Genomic DNA, 19,916 nt, shown 5'->3' with positions numbered 1-19,916 from the left:
TCCACCCCCTGGAATTTGTGTGTAATTTTTTAACCGTACACAATAGGGTCTATAAAATACAATTTAAAATGAGGGGAGGGGGGCGAAGGTTTAAAAATGGTCAATTCCACAAAATATGTATTGCATTATATACACATAATAATAATGTATTTATTAAGATAAAAATGAATAAATAATGTTTAAAGAAATGAAAAATAAAATAAAAAGGTGCATTATATGTTTCTATAGATGAATAATGAGACAGATGAATAAAAAGTGATGAATACATTGAAGAATAAAAAGATAAATTTACAAAAGAATGAATAAATGACAAAAAGGATAGATGAAATTAGGACGGAAAAAGAATATATTCTTAAACTATAATCTAGAAAATATGTGATTATAAAAATAGGCTTAATTTTCGGATGAATGCTAAACACAGGATGAACTGAATAATGAATAATGAATATTGAATATTGAATACTGAATAATAAATAATGAATATTGAATATTGAATTTTGAATATTGATTATTTAATATTGTACATATTGAATATTGATTAATGAATATTGAATATTGAATATTGATTAATGAATATTAAATAATGACTTTATGAATAATGAATATTGAATATTTAATACTGAATATTGAATAATGAATATTGAATAATGAATATTGAATATTGGATAATGAATATTAAATAATGAATACTGAATATTGCATCATAAATATTGAATGAAAATTACGATGAATAAAAAGAAAAGCTAGAGATTGTTCATATTCAAGAAACCATTCATTAGCGTGCTTTACCGTGCATTGTCGTGTATGTATATTTGAAACCTTTAAACTAGAATTTCCGGTGTTTGGTTAAAACAGAACATCCTGTAGTTTATGTTTGTTTGTTTACGTTTATCCTGTTGATCGGATCTTACTTAACCCCCACCCCTTTGGAACAATACCTATATAACACGTCATATATATTATATACGCGCGATTTTATTTCCATATGTAGCTATGTATTGCATACCCTGTTTAAAGAATTAAGAAACACGATTACTTCAGAGGTCCTAATTTTGCGACTTTCCACTGCAGACATGTGTCTGACCTCTCAGAGGATACTGATACAGGTCAGGAAGAGGTTAGCAGAGGTTTGGAGGAGGTCAGTAAAGGTAAGGAGGAGGTCAGCAGAGGCCAAAGAAGAAGGGAAGAGTCCAACCGTAGCTTTATCAACTGGAACCGTCCAGAGGACAATAAAAAAACTCTCTGGGATTCGGAGGCCCATCAGAATGTCCTGTGGGGCGTCGAGGACCGACGAAGCGTCCTCTGGGGACGGGAGGATCGAAGTGTTCCGTCGAGAAATCAGTCGGACGATGAAGACACGAAAAAACGAACTCCAAGGTAATAATTAAAAAAATTAAAAACTATGTAGAGACGCCAAATATAAACTATTGTTCAAGGAGGACATTTTTATGTTGTCCTTGTAAATATTTTTTGACGTTCAAGAAGATCAATTTTTTTGCCAAGTTTAAATAATAAAAAAATATGGAAAAAATCAACCATTTAAACCAATTTCTTTAGTAAGAGTCAACATTTTGAATAGTTTAATAAAAGTAAACTTTTAGAACAGAAAATATCGAAAAAATTTAAACTTCTTAAACTTTTGAGGAACCGTGCAAAAGCCAAAAACAAACATTTTAATTATTTAGAGAAAGAATTAAAAAAAATTTAAAAAATTTGTTTAACAATCTGTTTTAAGATCCGACTCCATCAAGTTTCTGAATATTTTCTACAAATTTGTGAGATGAGTGCGAGAGATATGAGAAAGGGTGCGGCGCGGATAATTTTATTATTCACCTTGCTATCTAATATTTAGAGTGCGCACAACATTACATTTGACAAACAATGGCTTTAAAACACAAAATGACGATAGTCCGATGAGCCGTCACGCGTCAAAAATATTTGTTTCGGCTTGTCATGTGCTTGAGGAGATCAAGCCAGATTTGCTTGTTTAAAGGGACTGTTAACGTAATTTCAAGCAACTTTCCATCCAAAGATTGGCATGTCCCATTCAGATAATGATCAAGAATGATTAAGAAATTCTTGTTTTTTTAAAATAAGAATTGATTATTGTCAAATTTGTCCTCTTTTTGTAAACGAATTGCGGATTTATGCTCTGGAAATTGTCAAAATTTAGCACCTTTTTAGTCAGAACAGCGAGGACATCTTCCTCATTATAGCTCATATAAGGGTTTAAAGATTTCCTATGTGAAGGGTATGTAAAAATACGTCCACACCCTCCTGTTAAATTATTGAAGTTTTAACCTTCTAATGAAGCGTGACCAGCCTTGTTAAACTGATAAATTCAAGTTTGATTTATTTGTTAACCTATGATGATGTAAGCTTAACCTAAGACTGTTTAGCATATTTAATAGGGGATTATTTCATGCTAAAGGGTGCGGCCTAATGCCATGTACCCCCCCCCCCGTCTAAGCCAGACGCACAAAAAGATTTATAAGAGTGGCGACATGATTTTCTAAACTTAAGCCATCCAGAGAATACAATTGCTACGCGCCAATTTTAAAAATGATTTTAGCAAAAAATGGTTATGATACGCTTTTTTTAAAAGTACATAGATACACTCAAAAATATATGTTTTTAAAGCTTTGTTTTTTCATGGCTCATGAGGCAATTATTTCTTTAACAATAAAATTGATATATTTTGATAAAATCTAGTTTTGCTAAAACTCAAATTAGTTTCGATCATATAAAAACTTTCTCTACTCTACATGATGATATTGATGAATTTTTAAATCGAAACACTTCCAGCAAATCATTATATTCTCATAAATGGTTTGCGCAATTTTGTTCACACATGAAGAATGATGAAAAATAAAAAAAATTGTGAACAAACAAATTTTTTTGTTCAACATTTTTTAAGTAGTCTCCAAAAAAATCACAATTTAGAAAAATGTAATTACCTTTCTTTAACAATTCATTGAAATTTGAATTTAAAATATGTTGATTATTGATATTGTAAAAAAAATCTATTTTCACTGCTGTTAAAAACACTTGGTATAAAATATATTACTATACATAGTGATGTAAATATAACTATAGAACAGTGCGATATTAAACATCAGACAGAACGTTATTCGAAATTACAATTTCTTTGTTTCTTACCCATGGACTATCCAGGGCCATCTTCAATTTTAATTTAATTACATGCATTTAGGGTCTATTTTCAACCACCTTCGAATTCACAGAATTGCCTTTTTAAACTTTTTCATTAAAGAGAAAGTGATCAGAACTCAGACGTTCCAGTTTGCTGAAACCTAATTGTTAAATCTGCGTGTATTCTCTTCAGATTCACAAAATAAATAAAGTGTTTTCTTTTTCGCTAGGGTTTTTTTTTTACTTTATAACTATTTATAGCATTGTGATTTTGGTTCGCAGTGTTATAAAGTTTTTGGACAGAAATGTTCTCTTATATATAAATATAGAGAAAATTTAAGTTCTAGAACTTTATAGCACGTCGTCAAAATAATAGTGTTATAGGCAGAAGTCAAAATATAAAGTGCTATAATATACAGCTAACTTAACATTATAGAACGACAATTACTTTTTAGCACGTTAATTATGAAATTCACGACGAAGTGAGGAAGAATGATAAAGTACACTATAGTTTCGTAACAAATTTAAGAGACATCTCTGAAAGTTATAATATTTTAAAATTTTGTATTAACCTTTTTGAGAAGGAAATTGAGTCTTTGCAAGAACTCTGATTTTCTGAATATCTTCGCAACCTAATGTTGTAGAGCTGAGAAATGTCAAACTTTGATTTCTTTTAAATCAAATAATTTAAGTTTTAAATATCATAGGTTTCACTATCAGGTTGCAAAAATACAGGAATCAGAAGATTTTATTTTGTGGCAAAACTCAATTTCAATTTGGACACTCTCATGATATGGAAAATTGAGAAAATGCCTTTAAAGTTTATCAACATCAAGAAAGAAATAAAAAAAATATTTTTATTTTGTAAAATATGCGAAACTGTCAGCTCTTATTATTTTTTGAATCAATTTCAACTCATTTAAGATTGCTAAGAACAAATTTGTATCAGTGAAAACTTTGTAGTATGGATTATAGATTTGTCAATTTTTGAAAATATTTGATCTAAAAGAATTCATAGTTTGAAATATGTATGGTCTACGACATTGGGTTACAAAGATATGGGGACAGAACATCAGAGTTTGTGGCAAAGACTCAATTTCTTTAAGTGTATTTGCTAAAAATTCTAACTATTTGTAATTTAGATTTGATAAAGCAGAAAGTTCTTCTAAGCTTCAGCCTGAGCGGAAGCTGACCTACTCGGCTGAAGACGTAAAAAGGTCAGAATTTCAATTTTATGCAAATGAAAGTTATTCGTAAATTTTCACCAACTTTGATTGTGCTTTAAACGCATGCTAAGTAAGTTCAGATTTATTTACCTTAAATGTTTGCGTAAAAATTTAGTTTTGTACTTTTTTAATTGTCCAACTATGAGAGTTTTTTGTCTAAAGGTTGGCGAGCGAGGCGGAGATATTGGTTTTAAGGCGGAAGCGTATCGGAAAAAGTTCAGACTCTGATGGGGATCGACGGAAGCGAGAATGGCGGAAATCTCTACCATGCCGCCTTGAGCTAATGCCGAGGATTGGATATAGAAGTGGACACGGCAGGATGGGCGGAGGGTTGGAGCACTTTAACAGAATGGAACAAGGCGACAAGGAGTTTATGTCGACTGGGATGGATATGTCGACTAGTATGAACATGTCGACTAGTTCAGATAGTTTCTATGCGAGTTCAGGTACTTATGACAATGACAAGAACAAGGAATACGAACAGACCGAGAACTTAAATAAGAGCAAGGACTAGAAGAAGAGTAAGGACTAGAAGAAGAGTAAGGATTAGGACAAGAATAAGGACAAGGACAACGATAAGGGCTAGAATCAGTACAAGAACAATGACTAGGGTTAAGACAAGAATTAAGCCTAGGGCAAGTACTCCGATAAGGACAAGACTATGACGATAAGAAACATAAAAAATATAAGATGTATTCCAATTCTAACTTCCTAGGAGATCTCCAATCTAAAATTGAGGAGTCAAGTTCAACTGAAGCTCTGATAACCGGAGAAGAAGCTGAGAATAACCCGGAGACAGCGGAGCTCCGAAACCTGAACCTGAACCTAAACCTGGATCAAGATATGTCCAGGACTAGAGATCCAACGAAAACCGATGAAATCGGCCTCGAGGAGAACTGGTTTAAGAACTTGAACCTAGAGCAGATAAAAGTTGAGACCGGAGACTGGAACTCAGATTCGGAGTTTGGAGATTCTATCTCAACCTGCTCCAGCTCAAACTCCGGCTATACCCGGGGCAAGGACGGGAGTAGAAGAGAGGACGGGAGCAACCATAGTTCATCAGAGTCGCAACTTTGGGATAAGGTATACCTCCCTCACCCCCCCCCCTATTTAGTAAACCCCCTCCCATTTAGTAAACCCCCGCTTCCTCCCCCCCCCCCATCCCAGCCTGGATGACAATTAGAAACAAGTTCAAATACAAGCTGGAAAGTATTCAAAGAGTTAAAGAGTTCAAGAAGTAGGGTTGGAGCCGGAATGGGGGAAGGGGGGGGGGGTTACGAGATTACAGAAAATCACGTTTAGCTTTTGAATCGTTACCTTTGAACTTTTTGAAATGTATCTTTTTTCAAACTTTATATTCTCTACTTTTTAACAGACCAATCTAAACTTTAAGTAAAAAACTTTTAACATTTCAATTTGCATTTTTTGATTTACCGACCTTTACATTTTAATCTGCACAAAACTTACTTAACTGTAAAAAAAAGAATTAGTTTTCCGATCTTTACTTTCAACTTTACAATCTTTACTTTCAACTTTACAATCTGTGTTTTTAAAATTTCGAGTCTGTCTTTCAGATTATTAACGATACAAGCCCAAATTGATTTCCACTTCTAATCTGAGTTTTTGTTTTTTCAATTTGTTTTTCCAAGTTTCTAATCTGTACTTTTAGAATTTCATATCTTTTCTTGTAAGAGTCTTAATCTTAACATTTTACTTTTTTAAATTGTGTTTTTATCTTTTCAACTTTTTGCCTAATTAAACTGTACTTTTTACTTTTCCAACCTGTATAGTATAAAATTGTTTCTTTTTTACTTATTTATTTATTACAAAAAAACCTCATTTGCTTTGTAATTAAAGAAAGGGCCCAATTTTTTGAATGATCAATTTAAAATTTTTTAATTATTTTCAATTGTCTATATCACAGTTTTAAATAATCTCAAATTAAAATCTGGAATTAGTACGAAATGCATTTATCAATATTTAAAATTTACTTCTGACTAATTATATTTAAAGATAAGGGTTGTATGTATAGTTGTAACATAATCTCAGAAATGCACTACAGGGTGAACCATCGTTATATTATTTATCTAATCATTTATTATTAAGTTGGAAAATATTTAATTAGTTCAAATTCGAGACATTTATTTTAACTAATTATCGGTATTTCTGCAAGCAATTGGATTTAATTACCTTCATAATATTTTCACCCTGTTTCTTATCTTTATTTTTTTTTTAAATATGTTTAAACAAACATCCTCCCAATTTTTTCTATATTATTACACAATCTTTTTAATTTCAGATACCTAGAATTAAAAAACAAAACCCTAAATATTTTTTTAAATACGTTGTATTTTTCGCATTTTGGCAAATACCTTTAACCCCCTCCCATTTTTTCAATATTTGTACATATTCTTTTTAATTCAATACCTAGAATTAAAAACAAAACCATAAATATTTATTTTTTTGTAAAGTTGTATTTTTTATTCTCATAATGGCAAATAATTCTAAATCTTTCCTTTTTTCATAATTTTACAAAGTATTTAAGCGTTAGTTTGTTCGAAAAATCGAATTTCATAAAATTTTTGAAAGTACACGAAAATATATTTTAAAGTCTGCGAACTTTTTTCGTTAATAGAAGACGGACTCGAGGTACTCTGAAAACTTAGTTTTATATATTTATTGATTTGTATTTCAGGAGGACTATTTGAGTGAATACCAGTACGAGGAAAATGTGGACGAGGAGGGAATCCGGACTATTCTAAGTCTAGGAGAGGACTATTCAGGGCTCAAGGACGACGACACTCTACTAGCAGAAGACGAGTTTAAACTAGGAAAAAGTGAAATGGACGACGACTACAGCTTAAAGTGTATGGACGATTATCTTTTATGTGATGAGGACTATTCCCAGTGTATTAGGAGGGAGGACGATTTGTCCAGTTCTCCCGAAGATGTGAAAGACGACATTAACGATGAAGATTTGAACGACAGTGGAATAAATTTGGCAAGTTTTTTATAAATAAGAGAATATTGAACGTTTTTTTACATTGGGAATTTGGTAAAAAGACTAAATTCATTTTGCCTAAGACTGCACACAATAACATACACACTACTTTTAAAGCACGAGCATATTTGCTTAACAATTTTAGATTAATTACTTTAACATTTTTTTAGCCTTTCAATAACAATATTACCAGTGTGTTTATGCAGCCGTTCTTAACTTATCCAGTTTAATTTCGAAAATCTATGTTTTTTAAGCTCTTTGTTTCATGTCTTTTCCCATTTTGGGTGATCTATTTTGGCCATTGCACTCGCCTCTATGTGCATAAGATTGGTTTTGGATGTAAAAAAAAACATTTAGAAAAGACGATTTTTTCGCAAGCTAAAATTGCCAACCAGAAACCGGTTTTTATGAAATTTAAGGTTGAATAATTCACTTATGAAAGCGAAAAAAAATATTTCTTCAAAATACATCGATATGGGCACCAAAAGAACTTGGAATTTAGAAATCCTGAAATCGTAAAAATCCGTTGATAATTAAACTAACTAGAGGCAAAAACTGATATTTGAGATTAAGAAATGGCAGAGTCCCAAAAAATCAGTTTTTGGGCCAAACAATTTTGAAAATATTGAACCAAAAACGACGGGGCAGTATTCGTCGGATCCTGAGTCCTGACGCATCTTTTTTTTTGTCTAGTGACTTCTATTGATTTTTGAAATGCTGAATGGACTGAATGTCAATTGAGGTTTTTAGACCTATTAGCCAGAAATTCGGCAAAAAATCGTGTTTTTATACGCACAATTACATCTACGGTTTGGAAATTTTACGATTTCCATGCTTAGAACGCATTGCTTATCATCGTGTGAAAGACAATATTTTGTCAGAGAAATAATTTTTTTTTTTAAATACCATTTTAAAACATCCTGTTGTCTGTTTCTTCAAGATTTGCATTTCCTGGTTCAATGATTTCTTTTAACAATTGTGAATTGCTTGAAGGAAGTAAAAGGTTGTAAACCTGTAAATAGAGATGGACATCGTTATTTCTTTTTTTAACTTTAAGAATCTGAAATGTGTCTAATTATTCAAAAGTTTCCTTTTGTTACATTGTGCACAATTAAGTACACTGGCCTACGAAAAAAAATACATTTTCTTAGATTTCTCACATGGTGATAAAAGCAAAGTTGTGAGAATACAATTTAGAAACCGGTTTTAGATTGTTTTAAAGCCTCTTAAAAATTCAAAACAATGCGTATCTCTACTTGTAATTGTCATGTTTAATTTAGCAAGATCACCTTGCCATTTCAATGCTTGGGATTGAAGCAAAAGTTTATTTACAATTCACGAATCAACCTTTTATTTAACAGTAAAGGAAAACAGCGATAAATACTTTTTCTTTCTTTTTAACAGTTTTTAAGATATATATAGATAAACAGCAAATAACTAAAAATACACAATAACATGAAAAAATTGATCTCAGTTTTAAGGATTAAAAGTTAATAAAAAGGAAACTTTAACAGCATTTTATTTTAAAAAGATTATATTGAACCATCTGTATTTGGCTTTATTAAGAGATTATCAAACTACACTAAAAGGTCTTGCTTGATTGATTAATAGTTTTATGGATGAATAAAATTGGATGAGCATTTAATTATCTTGTCATGTGACTAACCAAGCATGCAATAAATTAATCAATTTTTGAAAAACTTATTTTACTCGTAAAAAAATTATATATTTTTAGATATCGCCGGTGAATACCCAAAAGTGCTATGCCTCTAAATCTCCTCGTAAGAGCTTTGTAAAATTTGTAGGAAAACTTAAAATCAATTTTGTCCGTTTTAGAATGGAAATCCGGGAAATGTTTGAAGACGGGAACCGAGAAGAAAGAAAATGCGCAAAATTCCTCCGAAATTTCTCGATTGAAATCTCGGATAGATTCGGTGAAATTTGCACTTGAACAGATTATACACAGGCAAACATATATAAACTCTTTATGTTATTTTATATTTTCATAGAAATTAGGTTATAGTAAAACAAAATATTGGTAAATATAAAAAAACTAGGATTTTAAGGCACGTCGCGCCCATCTTCTATTTCTACTTTTAATCTTGGCTTTATCTGTACAGTATAAAACATTTACGCGCATTTTCAAAATTTTACAACAAAAAAAACTTTTAAATACAAATTTTTAAAATTTTAATCATTCATAAACCTTCCCTAGGGTCACGTGAGGTCCCACACAAAATTTGGGCCCGATCGGTTCAGTCTTCTTTACGTTTATTGGATACAAACAAACAGACAAACAGACAAGCTAAATTTATATATAGAAGCAAGAAGGGCTCAAAATTATAAGAGAAATATTTCTAGGTTAATGCAGCATTTTTACCGAAAGGGTAAAACACCTGAATTAAAAGTTTTAGCTAGTTTAATTTGTTTGTCTAATGCAGTAGAAGAGACGGGGTTACAACAGAAGAAAGTTTTCAACACGACAACAACAAAATTAACAAGGTAAAATTATTTGGAAAAAAAAATCCACTGCAGATAAAACATGTAGATTATTATTATATTTTACTGCTTTGATAATGCTTTGATAATTTTGTACACAGTTTTTGAGGTGACACAATCAAAATCGTCTATTTCTTTAAAGGAAATTAGTTTTTATACATCTCTATACTTAAATAACTACTTTCTTCTTTTGAATTTAATCTGGCATGTTTTCTCTCGATTAAATACAGCCTTACTATTAAGAGAAATGACAGTAGACACCTTGTAGCTGAAACCCCCCCCCCCTATACTATAAAGAGAAATGACAGTTATGAAAAGATGTTTTAACCTAACACGCAATCGTATAGTTAGATGTTCAATGAAATATAACTGTTTAGTTCTTCTGACATAAATTCCAACAGGGCTTGTCCTCCAAAAATGTATTATATTAGTGTTTATAACATACATTCGGAAAGAACCGAATCAAACGATTTCTTGGTTTGTTTTTTCTAAAAAAAATATTTGGCTATAGAGCAAATTTTGGAGAAATTTTGTAATAATGTTTTAAAAAATTTCGCGGAACAAAAACAGTATTTGATTGCAGAAATTTTTGCGAATTTAGAAAAACTTCGAGAATGTTTAATTTATTGAAAATTTAGTAAATATCTAGAAAGTTAAATGTATTGACCTAAAAATATTGATTTTTTAACAAATATCTTGAATGAATCATGAAGATGGAAAGAACTGATAAAAATTCCATTAAGATTTATATCTTTGCAAAATAAACAAACACTTAAAAACTTCCGTTTCCCCTTCAATTCCCCCTAAGGCTCTCTTATTTCCCCTACATTCCCCCCCCCTCTCCCACCTTTCAACTACCTACCCTACGCTATTCATAAATAAAACCAATTTTCTGATAGCGAAATTAAAAAAGGGTCTGCTCCAGGCGCGTACACAGGATTTTAGCCAGGGGGNGGGGGCTTAAAGGGCGTAGTATACCACATTCCCCAGGAAAAATGGTGATTAAGATTTTCTGAGGGGTTCAGAAATCAGAATACAAAGAATTGTTTTTTTTTCTTTTCATGAAATTTATCTAACTAAATAGAAATTAAATCCAAATTTAGTTTAGAAATATATATATATTTTTAAAAAGATGTAATCAAGACATCCTATGGTGAATACATAATATATATATATTGCGGACTAGATAGATCTCAGTTTATTGTCTATTGAACTGCAGGGATGTAATTGCCTGAGGTGTTTTCAATTTAAACCAACCTATTCAAAAGTGTGAAATTGTTTTGACATAATTTTAATATTTTGCGACCCCTCCTCCACCTCTCGCAAGGGTTTGCAAGCTTATTTATATTTCTCTCCCTCCCCCCTCCTCCCCTTCGTGGGGTATGCACAACAGCACGCAACCTTAAATTGAGTGCTAGGAAGAGAAGGGGGGGGGAGATTTACTAGAAAAGGGGGGGAATACCGCATGTTTTAAAAGCGTTAGACTGTTTGATTTCTGTTTCCTCATATTCATGATTCCCTGCAACTGTGAACTTCTTTCCTCTTTTTCAAATTATTGAATAAGCCAATAAAAGAATATATTCAAGGCAGAAAACTGACTTAGAGGTCGTCGTATTTTCTGAGTTTTAGGGATTGTCTTTACAGTCTCATCCTTTGTGGGTAGACCTGTATCGAACAAATTAAAATTTTAAGAGACTATATAACCTTAAAAATATTTTGCAGTGTGAGTTACTGTTCCAACTAAAACGAGATGTATTCGATCTAAACCTCTGGGTTCATAAACTAGAAACAGAAGAGAACACTGCTAACCTCCGGGAGATAAAACAAGAGGTTGTTGACCTCTACGCTCTACTAAGAAAGGCAAAAAATGCCTCCAGTGAAGATGACAGAGAGGACAAGGTTACTGTAAAGCCTCGAAGACGGAGGATTAAGAAGAGGACAAGTATCAAGGATCCTGAGGTTCAGAGGATAGAGGACAGTGGGTACTCGGATACCTTCACCGAACCTAAGGTTGGCCTCGGACCTGGGGTAGGACCGGAGGCTGGTGGTAGGACTACCTGGGGTAGAATAGGACGGTTCTGTTTATATTCCTGTTTCCTGGTGGCTGCTCTTCTACCTATAGCTGTTTATTCACAGGTTTTAATCAGTTTTTCAGTAATTTTTTAAATGCACCAAATTTCAGTATTTAAAGACTGTTGTAAGGATTTTGAACATTAATCTTATATGTAGAGGTAAATTAACAAATATCCGCCATTTACTATCTTTTCGTTGTAAAGAACTCGAGGATACTCCTAAAATCAAGGCTATGCAAAAATGATAGGGACAGAACCAGTAAATTAAAAAGTAAAAAAATATACTAGAAGGACTGTGGATGTAATTTAATGAGACCCTGCATTTAAAGAGGGTGTAACCGATTCACAATCTTTGTCTCATCAATAATTCACGAAATATCCAACATTTTCTCTCTGGAAATTAATCAATTTCAATTTTGGTTTCTTAATAAAGCGACTCTTGCAGTTCTGTTTCAGAAACATGATGGAGAAATTGTCCGAGTCAGACATATTTTCTAATCTTTCCTTGATAAGATGAGGGTTTTAAAGGGAAGCGGGCATGCCCAATTTTTAATTTAAATTTAATATCATTTAATACTTTACTATTCATTGTTTCAGGCTCGTTGCTGTGAAAACCTAAACTACCATTCTTCCTGGGTTCAGCTCAGCTATGTCAACGGTCCTCCACCAATATAGAGAGAAGGGGATTTAATATTGAAACCAAGATTAAGTTTAATCTTTGATCCTTCCTGGATTTCCTGTATCTGTGATTTTACAAGTTTTGACCAAAAAACCGTGAAAGTGCCTTCACTCTCCACTCAACAGTATTCTATTTGAATCGAAATAGTGCAGTGAAGTAATTCATATTCATATGCAAAGTACAGTACTGTATTTACTTTCAGTTTTAAGGATTACTGTGCTGTACTAATGTTTAATTAATGTACACAATTGTACATTGTACATTGTACAGCTATTTACAAAAAGCCAACGAAGCCTAACTGCCTTTACACTTATACTATTTTCCAATTGTGAAAATCAAGGATGAATTCCTAATTTGGGACACCCTGTATCCCTTGTAGTAGATACAAGATCTTTTAATTAATATCTGAGTGGAACATAATAATAAGAAAGAATGTGTTTGTACATGATTATTTACAATTTTTAAAGAAACGTTTGCACTTTTTTTTTAAAAGCGCCGTAAGCTTATCAGTCTTACTTTAGTTAAGATTTTAGATTTAGCAGAATTGGTCGCTACTAATTCGCATTTATTTAGTCTACTCTTTGTTTTCAAATTATACCACTAGTATTTGTTTCGTGTAAAGCATGAAGTTAGTTTAAACTTATTTCCCATAGAAGTATTTTTTTCTCAAATTGTTTTGTAATGGTAACATATATGCTTTGAGTAACATGCATTTAGTAACCAATATTAAACATCCCCCTTGAAAACTCGAATATGAGAAATTTTGTCAATTTTCTTTCTTGTCTGTGCAGTTGTACTCCATGTTCTAACAGAAGCACAAGTTCAGTCTATTCTCAGTTTAAGGGCAACATTATCACATAACAGGTAATGGTACTCATTACTTACCAATTGCTCTACTGTGATCATTGATGTTAACAAGTTACAACTAATTGATGTTACAGTTCGTGATTTGTAAAAAATAAATTCTTCCTATTTTAATAAAAATTAACTAGCGTTGGAACCTTGAGAGAGCCATGTACGACAGTGTAATCATATGCTTACACCTTTATCATTTTTAATTTACATTTTTTAATACATTAAAATTCATCACTTCTCTTTTTACTTTATTTCAGAATATCACAGTGGCAAAAAAAAATCAACAAGTTCCATTTGAAATTATTTGCATAAATAATTTCATGTGTAAATAAACAGAAACTGGGAAGTAGATACTCAAAAGTTCTCAATTCCTATTTCCTCTCTTCTGATTTCCTCCTCTTCCCCTTCCACCGCCGCCGCCTCGTCCTCCTCTACCCCCGCCTCCCTTCCTATCATCATTTCCTCCGCCCCTGTCTGAGCTCCAGCCCCGCCCCCTACCCCTGTTTCTTTTCCCTCTGCCGTATCCAACGTGTTTAGGTTCTGGTTTCTTGCCACAGGGTTCAAAGGTTCCTGGCACTCGTCTAATACAAAGAATATTGTTAACAACAGGACTAACAGAATATACAGGGGGACCCATAAACAATGAGATCTCATAAACAACGGCATGGAATTTATTTAATAATTCTTCTTACATCCAAGTATTCCTGCAGCTGTCATCTCATTACATTCGATGTCAAACTAGTCCGTTCAACCTTTGAACACTTTTTTAAGGCAAATCACCAAATTAAATCTTGGATCGAAACAATTAAGAATTTCAAGTCTTATTATTTGTGGGTTACCCTGTATATACATAGGGAACATTTTGAATTCTGAAAAAGAAATTAACTTTAAAGTGGTTGGATGATATAAGGTTACTCAAAGTTACGTTGACATTTAGCAGATGGGATTCGTATTCGTATTCGTCGTGACTTACTTGTGTGTTAAATGCCAGGGTGTGACTAGATTAATGTCTACAGGTATCCAAGGATCCCCAGATACAGGAGCAGTATCCTCCCCCTTTAATCCTTCATATACAGATCCTATCTTGTATTCTCCTCCTAGAATATTAAAATAAATATCATTATTCTCTCCCTTCAATCATTCATATACAGATCCTATCTTGTATTCTCCTCCTAGAATATTAAAATAAATATCATTATTCTCTCCCTTCAATCATTCATATACAGATCCTATCTTGTATTCTCCTCCTAGAATATTAAAATAAATATCATTATTCTCTCCCTTCAATCCTTCATATACAGATCCTATCTTGTATTCTCCTCCTAGGATATTATAATAAATATCATTATTCCCCCCCTTCAATCCTTCATATACAATACAGATCCAATCTGTATTCTCCATCTAGGATATTAAAATAATTATCAGTTTCAAGATCATGATCCTCAAAAATCTTCTAACACTTATCTCCACAGTTCTGTACAGTGTCACTGCCAACAAACAAAAATTGGAAAAATATAGGAGTTTAATAGAAGGAAGGTAACTAGGAAAACTAAAACTGAATAAAACTACAAGCAATAGTAACCTTCGACCTAAAAAAATAAAAATAAAAATAATATATGAGCATTTAAAATCATTTATTTAAAATCTATAAAAATGATAGAAATGTGCATAAGAATTTCCTTAGGTCTAGCATGTGCATTGTGCAATGTAGGTGCTGTGCATTGTGCGCCTTTCCCTGTCTATAAGATTTTTTAATAGTTGACAAAAAATGAAAAATGTTTCCTACCTTGAGCTGGTTTTAGGAGTCTGCAAAAAGCTCCAGATTTGGCATCATGAGAGAGAATATAGTTTCCGGCAGGTTGACTCCGCAGCTCGGACACAATATTATGAAGGTTTCCCAGCTGGAGGGCGGGGTCAAACTTTTCCACCCTTCCATCCTCTCCAACCTGCTCCAACCTTCCCTCTTCAGTCAGCTGCTTCAAACTTAACAAAAACAACAAATTTAAAAAAAGAAACAATGTTTTTATCACCGTTTTCAAACATTCAAAATTAACTTTAAAACACTAATCCACAAATCTAAGATGTTTTATAAATAGTTTGTTATAGAAACTTTCTTTTATTTTATTTGGCAACATTCACGTTAACAGAAGATGACTGACTTGGTGTATTCAGGTTCATGTCGGAATACATATTTGATTGACTAAACAAAGAAAACTGTTGAAGTAAATTTAGAGTCCACAGAACACCTCAAATTTATATTGCGGAATAAAACTTTGGCCATTAAAGTAGACCCGTAAAATGCAAATAAATTAATATCAATCACACTATAATCTTTGTTGACCTGAGGGGTTGAATCATTAGTACGTCTCCAGTTTCGGGATTGATTCTAAAAAAAATCTGATTTAAAAAAAATAATAAGCCAGCAGTTTTTAGTCTTCAAGTCATATATGAAGAAATAGTTTTAATCAAAAATTGCAAAAAGTCTTTAAAAAAAATAGTCTTCTCAAGCCCTAGGTAAAGATAAAATACCCTAGTCCCAGATAATTATAAAGTTAAGTCCTATATAAATAAATAATCTTGTAATTCTCAAATCAAGAATAAGTCTAGAAGTTCTAGATGGAGAATTAGTGTTCTAGTCTTAGATTGAGAAAAGTTCTAAAGTTCTAAATCAAGAATAAGTCCAGAAGTTCTAGATGAAGAATTAGTGTTCTAGTCTTAGATTGAGAAAAGTCCTCAACTCCTAAATCAAGAAATGGTCGTTCAGTCCTACAACTCCTCTACATGTTGGGGAAAAATCTGGGTGGAATGATAAAACCCTTATTTAACCTTGTTCTGATTGTAGTTGCTTGAGGTCTGATAATGTTATCAATCCATTCTCGTGCATAGTGGGATACACTGCACACTTCAGCTCCAAGCTTGGACTAAAATATATTCATATAACAAAATGAATTAACTAACAAATGAATTAACAAACCAATGAATTAATAAACCAATGAATCAACCAGCCAATGAATTAACCAACCAATGAATTAACAAACCAATGAATTAATAAAACAATAACTCAAGAAGCCAATAATTAACTAACAAATGAATTAACAAACCAATGAATCTACCAGCCAATGAATCAACCAACCAATGAATCAACCAACCAATAAATAAAGAAACCAATGAATCAAAAAACTATAGAATCAACAAATAAATAAATTAAGAAACAAATGTAATAAAAGACCAATGTATCAACAAACCAATGAATCAACCAACCAATGAATCAAAAAACCAATGAATAAAGAAACCAGTGAATCAAAAAACTATAGAATCAACAAATCAATGAATCAACAAATTAATGAATTAACAAACCAATGAATCAACAAATTAATGAATTAACAAACCAATGAATCAACAAATCAATGAATTAACAAACCAATGAATCAACAAACCAATGAATTAAGAAACCAATGAATTAACAAACCAATGAATCAACAAACCAATGAATTAAGAAACCAATGAATTAACAAACCAATGAATCACAAATCAATGAATTAACAAACCAATGAATTAACAAAACCAATGAATTAACAAACCAATGAATTAACAAACCAATGAATTAACAAACCAATGAATCAACCAACCAATGAATTAACCAAACAGTGAATTAACAAACCAATGAATTAACAAACCAATGAATTAACAAACCAATGATTTAACAAACCAATGAATCAAGAAACCAATGAATTAAGAAATCAATGAATTAACAAACCAATGAATCAACAAATCAATGAGTTAACAAACCAATGATTTAACAAACCAATGATTTAACAAACCAATGAATTAACAAATCAATGAATTAACAAACCAATGAATTAACAAACCGATAAATTAACAAACCAATGAATCAACAAATCAATGAGTTAACAAGCCAATGAATTAACAAACCAATGAATTAACAAAACAATGAATCAACAAACCGATAAATTAACAAACCAATGAATTAACAAACCAATGAATCAACAAATCAATGAATTAACAAACCAGTGAATTAACAAACCAATGAATCAACAAATCAATGAATTAACAAACCAATGATTTAACAAACCAATGAATTAACAAATCAATGAATTAACAAACCAATGAGTTAACAAACCGATAAATTAACAAACCAATGAATTAACAAACCAATGAATCAACAAATCAATGAGTTAACAAACCAATGAATTAACAAACCAATGAATTAACAAACCAATGAATTAACAAACCAATGAATCAAGAAACCAATGAATCAAGAAATCAATGAATTAACAAACCAATGAATCAACAAATCAATGAGTTAACAAACCAATGATTTAACAAACCAATGAATTAACAAACCAATGAATTAACAAACCAATGAATTAACAAATCAATGAATTAACAAACCAATGAATCAATGAATTAACAAACCAATGAATTAACAAACCAATGAATTAACAAATCAATGAATTAACAAACCAATAAATCTATATATAACGAAGACACTTAAAAAAAATGCTTCAACTCTGAATTTCCAATGCGCATGTTGTTGTTTTTCGTCACACAAATTAAAAATATTAAAAATTCTAAATAATTTTAAATTACGAAAAAAAAATATTAAAAACGTCCTAAAAAATAATACAAAAAAATTGTAATCTTTTGTAAAGCCTTGAGAGGGCGGACTGGCCTCCTTAAAGACTATGGTGTAATAACTATGGTGTAAAGACTATGGTGTAAAGACTATGGTGTAAAGACTATGGTGTAAAGGAGCACCGGCTCCAATACATTTATCTAACAGTTGATAACTTTCCAATTGAGAAAAATGCATGGGTCCAGTGCTCAATGAACATTGAACACCGGATCCAACCCAATGAAATAAAAAAATTTAAAAAATAATCAAGAAACCAATGATTCCAGAAACAAATTTAACACCAAACCTTTGAAATAAAAAACAATTAATAAAGAAACTTATGATTCCAGAGACCAATGTCCAATATGAATCAAGAAACTAATGTAACACCAAACCTTTGAAATAAAAAAAAAACAATTAATAAAGATACTAATGATTCCGGAGACCAATATGAATCAAGAAACTAATGTAACACCAAACCTTTGAAATAAAAAAAAAACCAATTAATAAAGAAACTAATGATTCCACAGACTAATATGAACCAAGAAACTAATGTAACACCAAACCAATCAATCAACAACCCGATTTGATTAAAATAAAGAACTCAGTATAATTTGTCAATTTGAAATTGAGAATCAAAGAATTTTAGTTTCTTCATATCCGTATAAAGAGAAGGGGTTTCAGTTTCAATATCTTTGCATGATTTTAATTCAAAAATCTATCTATCCAACCAACTTATTCAGATTCTCACTCATTCTTTTATGTTTGCGGTTTAAATTCAAGACATTTAATTCCTCACTTCGTTAATTTTTTTTTGAAAATTAGGTTTACGGATATTTAATCACCCAAGCAAACAAAAATGTTCAAATTATTGTTTGAACCATTGATAATTCAGTTTATGTTGTTGATAACTTACCATGTTTTATCCTAAATACTAAGACAAGGCAGTTCTATAAATAAACATATTTCTACCTGATATTCAAGTTTAACACTGGGAACTATGCAACCAAACTCGGGACTGAAACCAGCAACCTGGTTTTAAACAGGATTACCCACAAACGATGAGACTTCAGAGACGATGGTTGCTTATATCTTGAAAATTTTTACATCCTACGTCAAATTATTCAATTTAACAAAAAACTAAAGAGACAAAATTAAAATTGAATCTTTAGATCGTCAGGATGAAGAGATTTAGGTCTTCATAAAAAAGTCTCATCCGTTGTGAGTAACTTTGTATATTATGCTCAAGATCTAACTTGGCTACCTCCCCGCCCTGAAGCGTAAGGAGAAAAGTTAAAGATGAGACCTTTTCCACTTTCTTTTATTTTCCCCCATACTTTCATTTGGTCCAGGAAGAGTTTTTAGGATGTTTGAAATAGTCAAATACAGATATCTGAAGCACCTCAATTAGGGGATGTACAAAATGATTATCCCCTCCACCTCCACCTACCCCTCCTCCTCTTCACAAAAATAAAAATGAATTCTTACCTTTGATCTGACAATCATTCTCAGATTTGAAGCAGGATTCTCTTTACACCATAGATTCCAGACCCTGTAGGAGACATTCTCTCCTGGGGGAGGAGGTAGATACTCTTCAATCCTTCCCAACCCTGCACCAATACACATATAGATCTTAGGTGCATTCAACACTTCGTTAAAAACAGTGCTTAGGATCCATTTCATTTGGATTCGGATCCTGGTTTCGCATTGATAAAAAATGAATCCGGATCCAGCTCATAAACATTTCTTTTAAATTTACTGATTTTTTAAAACAGAATAAGAATTTTAAAATTATTAT

The 19,916-nt window shown here is 31.7% G+C and overlaps 2 protein-coding genes across 3 annotated transcripts in view; one reads left to right on the top strand and one right to left on the bottom strand.

Annotated features, from left to right (window-relative positions):
* Positions 1–13,615, top strand: part of LOC111704744 (uncharacterized) — a 15,177-nt gene extending 1,562 nt beyond the window's left edge. Inside the window, exons 2-11 of the mRNA XM_023477078.1 lie at positions 1,018–1,377; positions 4,293–4,367; positions 4,539–4,822; positions 5,092–5,459; positions 7,072–7,377; positions 9,113–9,162; positions 9,212–9,343; positions 9,819–9,879; positions 11,599–12,012; positions 12,546–13,615. Of these exons, the coding sequence (XP_023332846.1) occupies positions 1,018–1,377; positions 4,293–4,367; positions 4,539–4,822; positions 5,092–5,459; positions 7,072–7,377; positions 9,113–9,162; positions 9,212–9,343; positions 9,819–9,879; positions 11,599–12,012; positions 12,546–12,623 (2,128 nt within the window). The 3' untranslated portion in view covers positions 12,624–13,615. The remainder of the gene's footprint in view (positions 1–1,017; positions 1,378–4,292; positions 4,368–4,538; positions 4,823–5,091; positions 5,460–7,071; positions 7,378–9,112; positions 9,163–9,211; positions 9,344–9,818; positions 9,880–11,598; positions 12,013–12,545) is intronic.
* Positions 13,616–13,717: 102 nt separating this feature from the next.
* Positions 13,718–19,916, bottom strand: part of LOC111704728 (uncharacterized) — a 28,250-nt gene continuing 22,051 nt past the window's right edge. Inside the window, exons 27-33 of one of the 2 annotated variants that reach the window (XM_023477055.1) lie at positions 19,607–19,728; positions 19,091–19,150; positions 16,309–16,403; positions 15,824–15,868; positions 15,269–15,465; positions 14,456–14,579; positions 13,718–14,063 (exon numbers count right to left, since the gene is read on the bottom strand). In XM_023477055.1, coding sequence (XP_023332823.1) covers positions 13,847–14,063; positions 14,456–14,579; positions 15,269–15,465; positions 15,824–15,868; positions 16,309–16,403; positions 19,091–19,150; positions 19,607–19,728 — 860 coding nt within the window. In that variant the 3' untranslated portion in view covers positions 13,718–13,846. Of the gene's footprint in view, positions 14,064–14,455; positions 14,580–14,679; positions 14,805–15,268; positions 15,466–15,823; positions 15,869–16,308; positions 16,404–19,090; positions 19,151–19,606; positions 19,729–19,916 lie in introns of those variants that run through there. The other variant, XM_023477056.1, reaches the window with a different exon arrangement.

Source organism: Eurytemora carolleeae, unplaced genomic scaffold, assembly GCF_000591075.1.
Source record: "Eurytemora carolleeae unplaced genomic scaffold, Eaff_2.0 scaffold259, whole genome shotgun sequence".
Taxonomy (NCBI): domain Eukaryota; kingdom Metazoa; phylum Arthropoda; class Copepoda; order Calanoida; family Temoridae; genus Eurytemora; species Eurytemora carolleeae.
The sequence above is the reverse complement of the archived record's forward strand: the minus strand, read 5'-3'. Positions and strand labels throughout refer to the sequence as shown.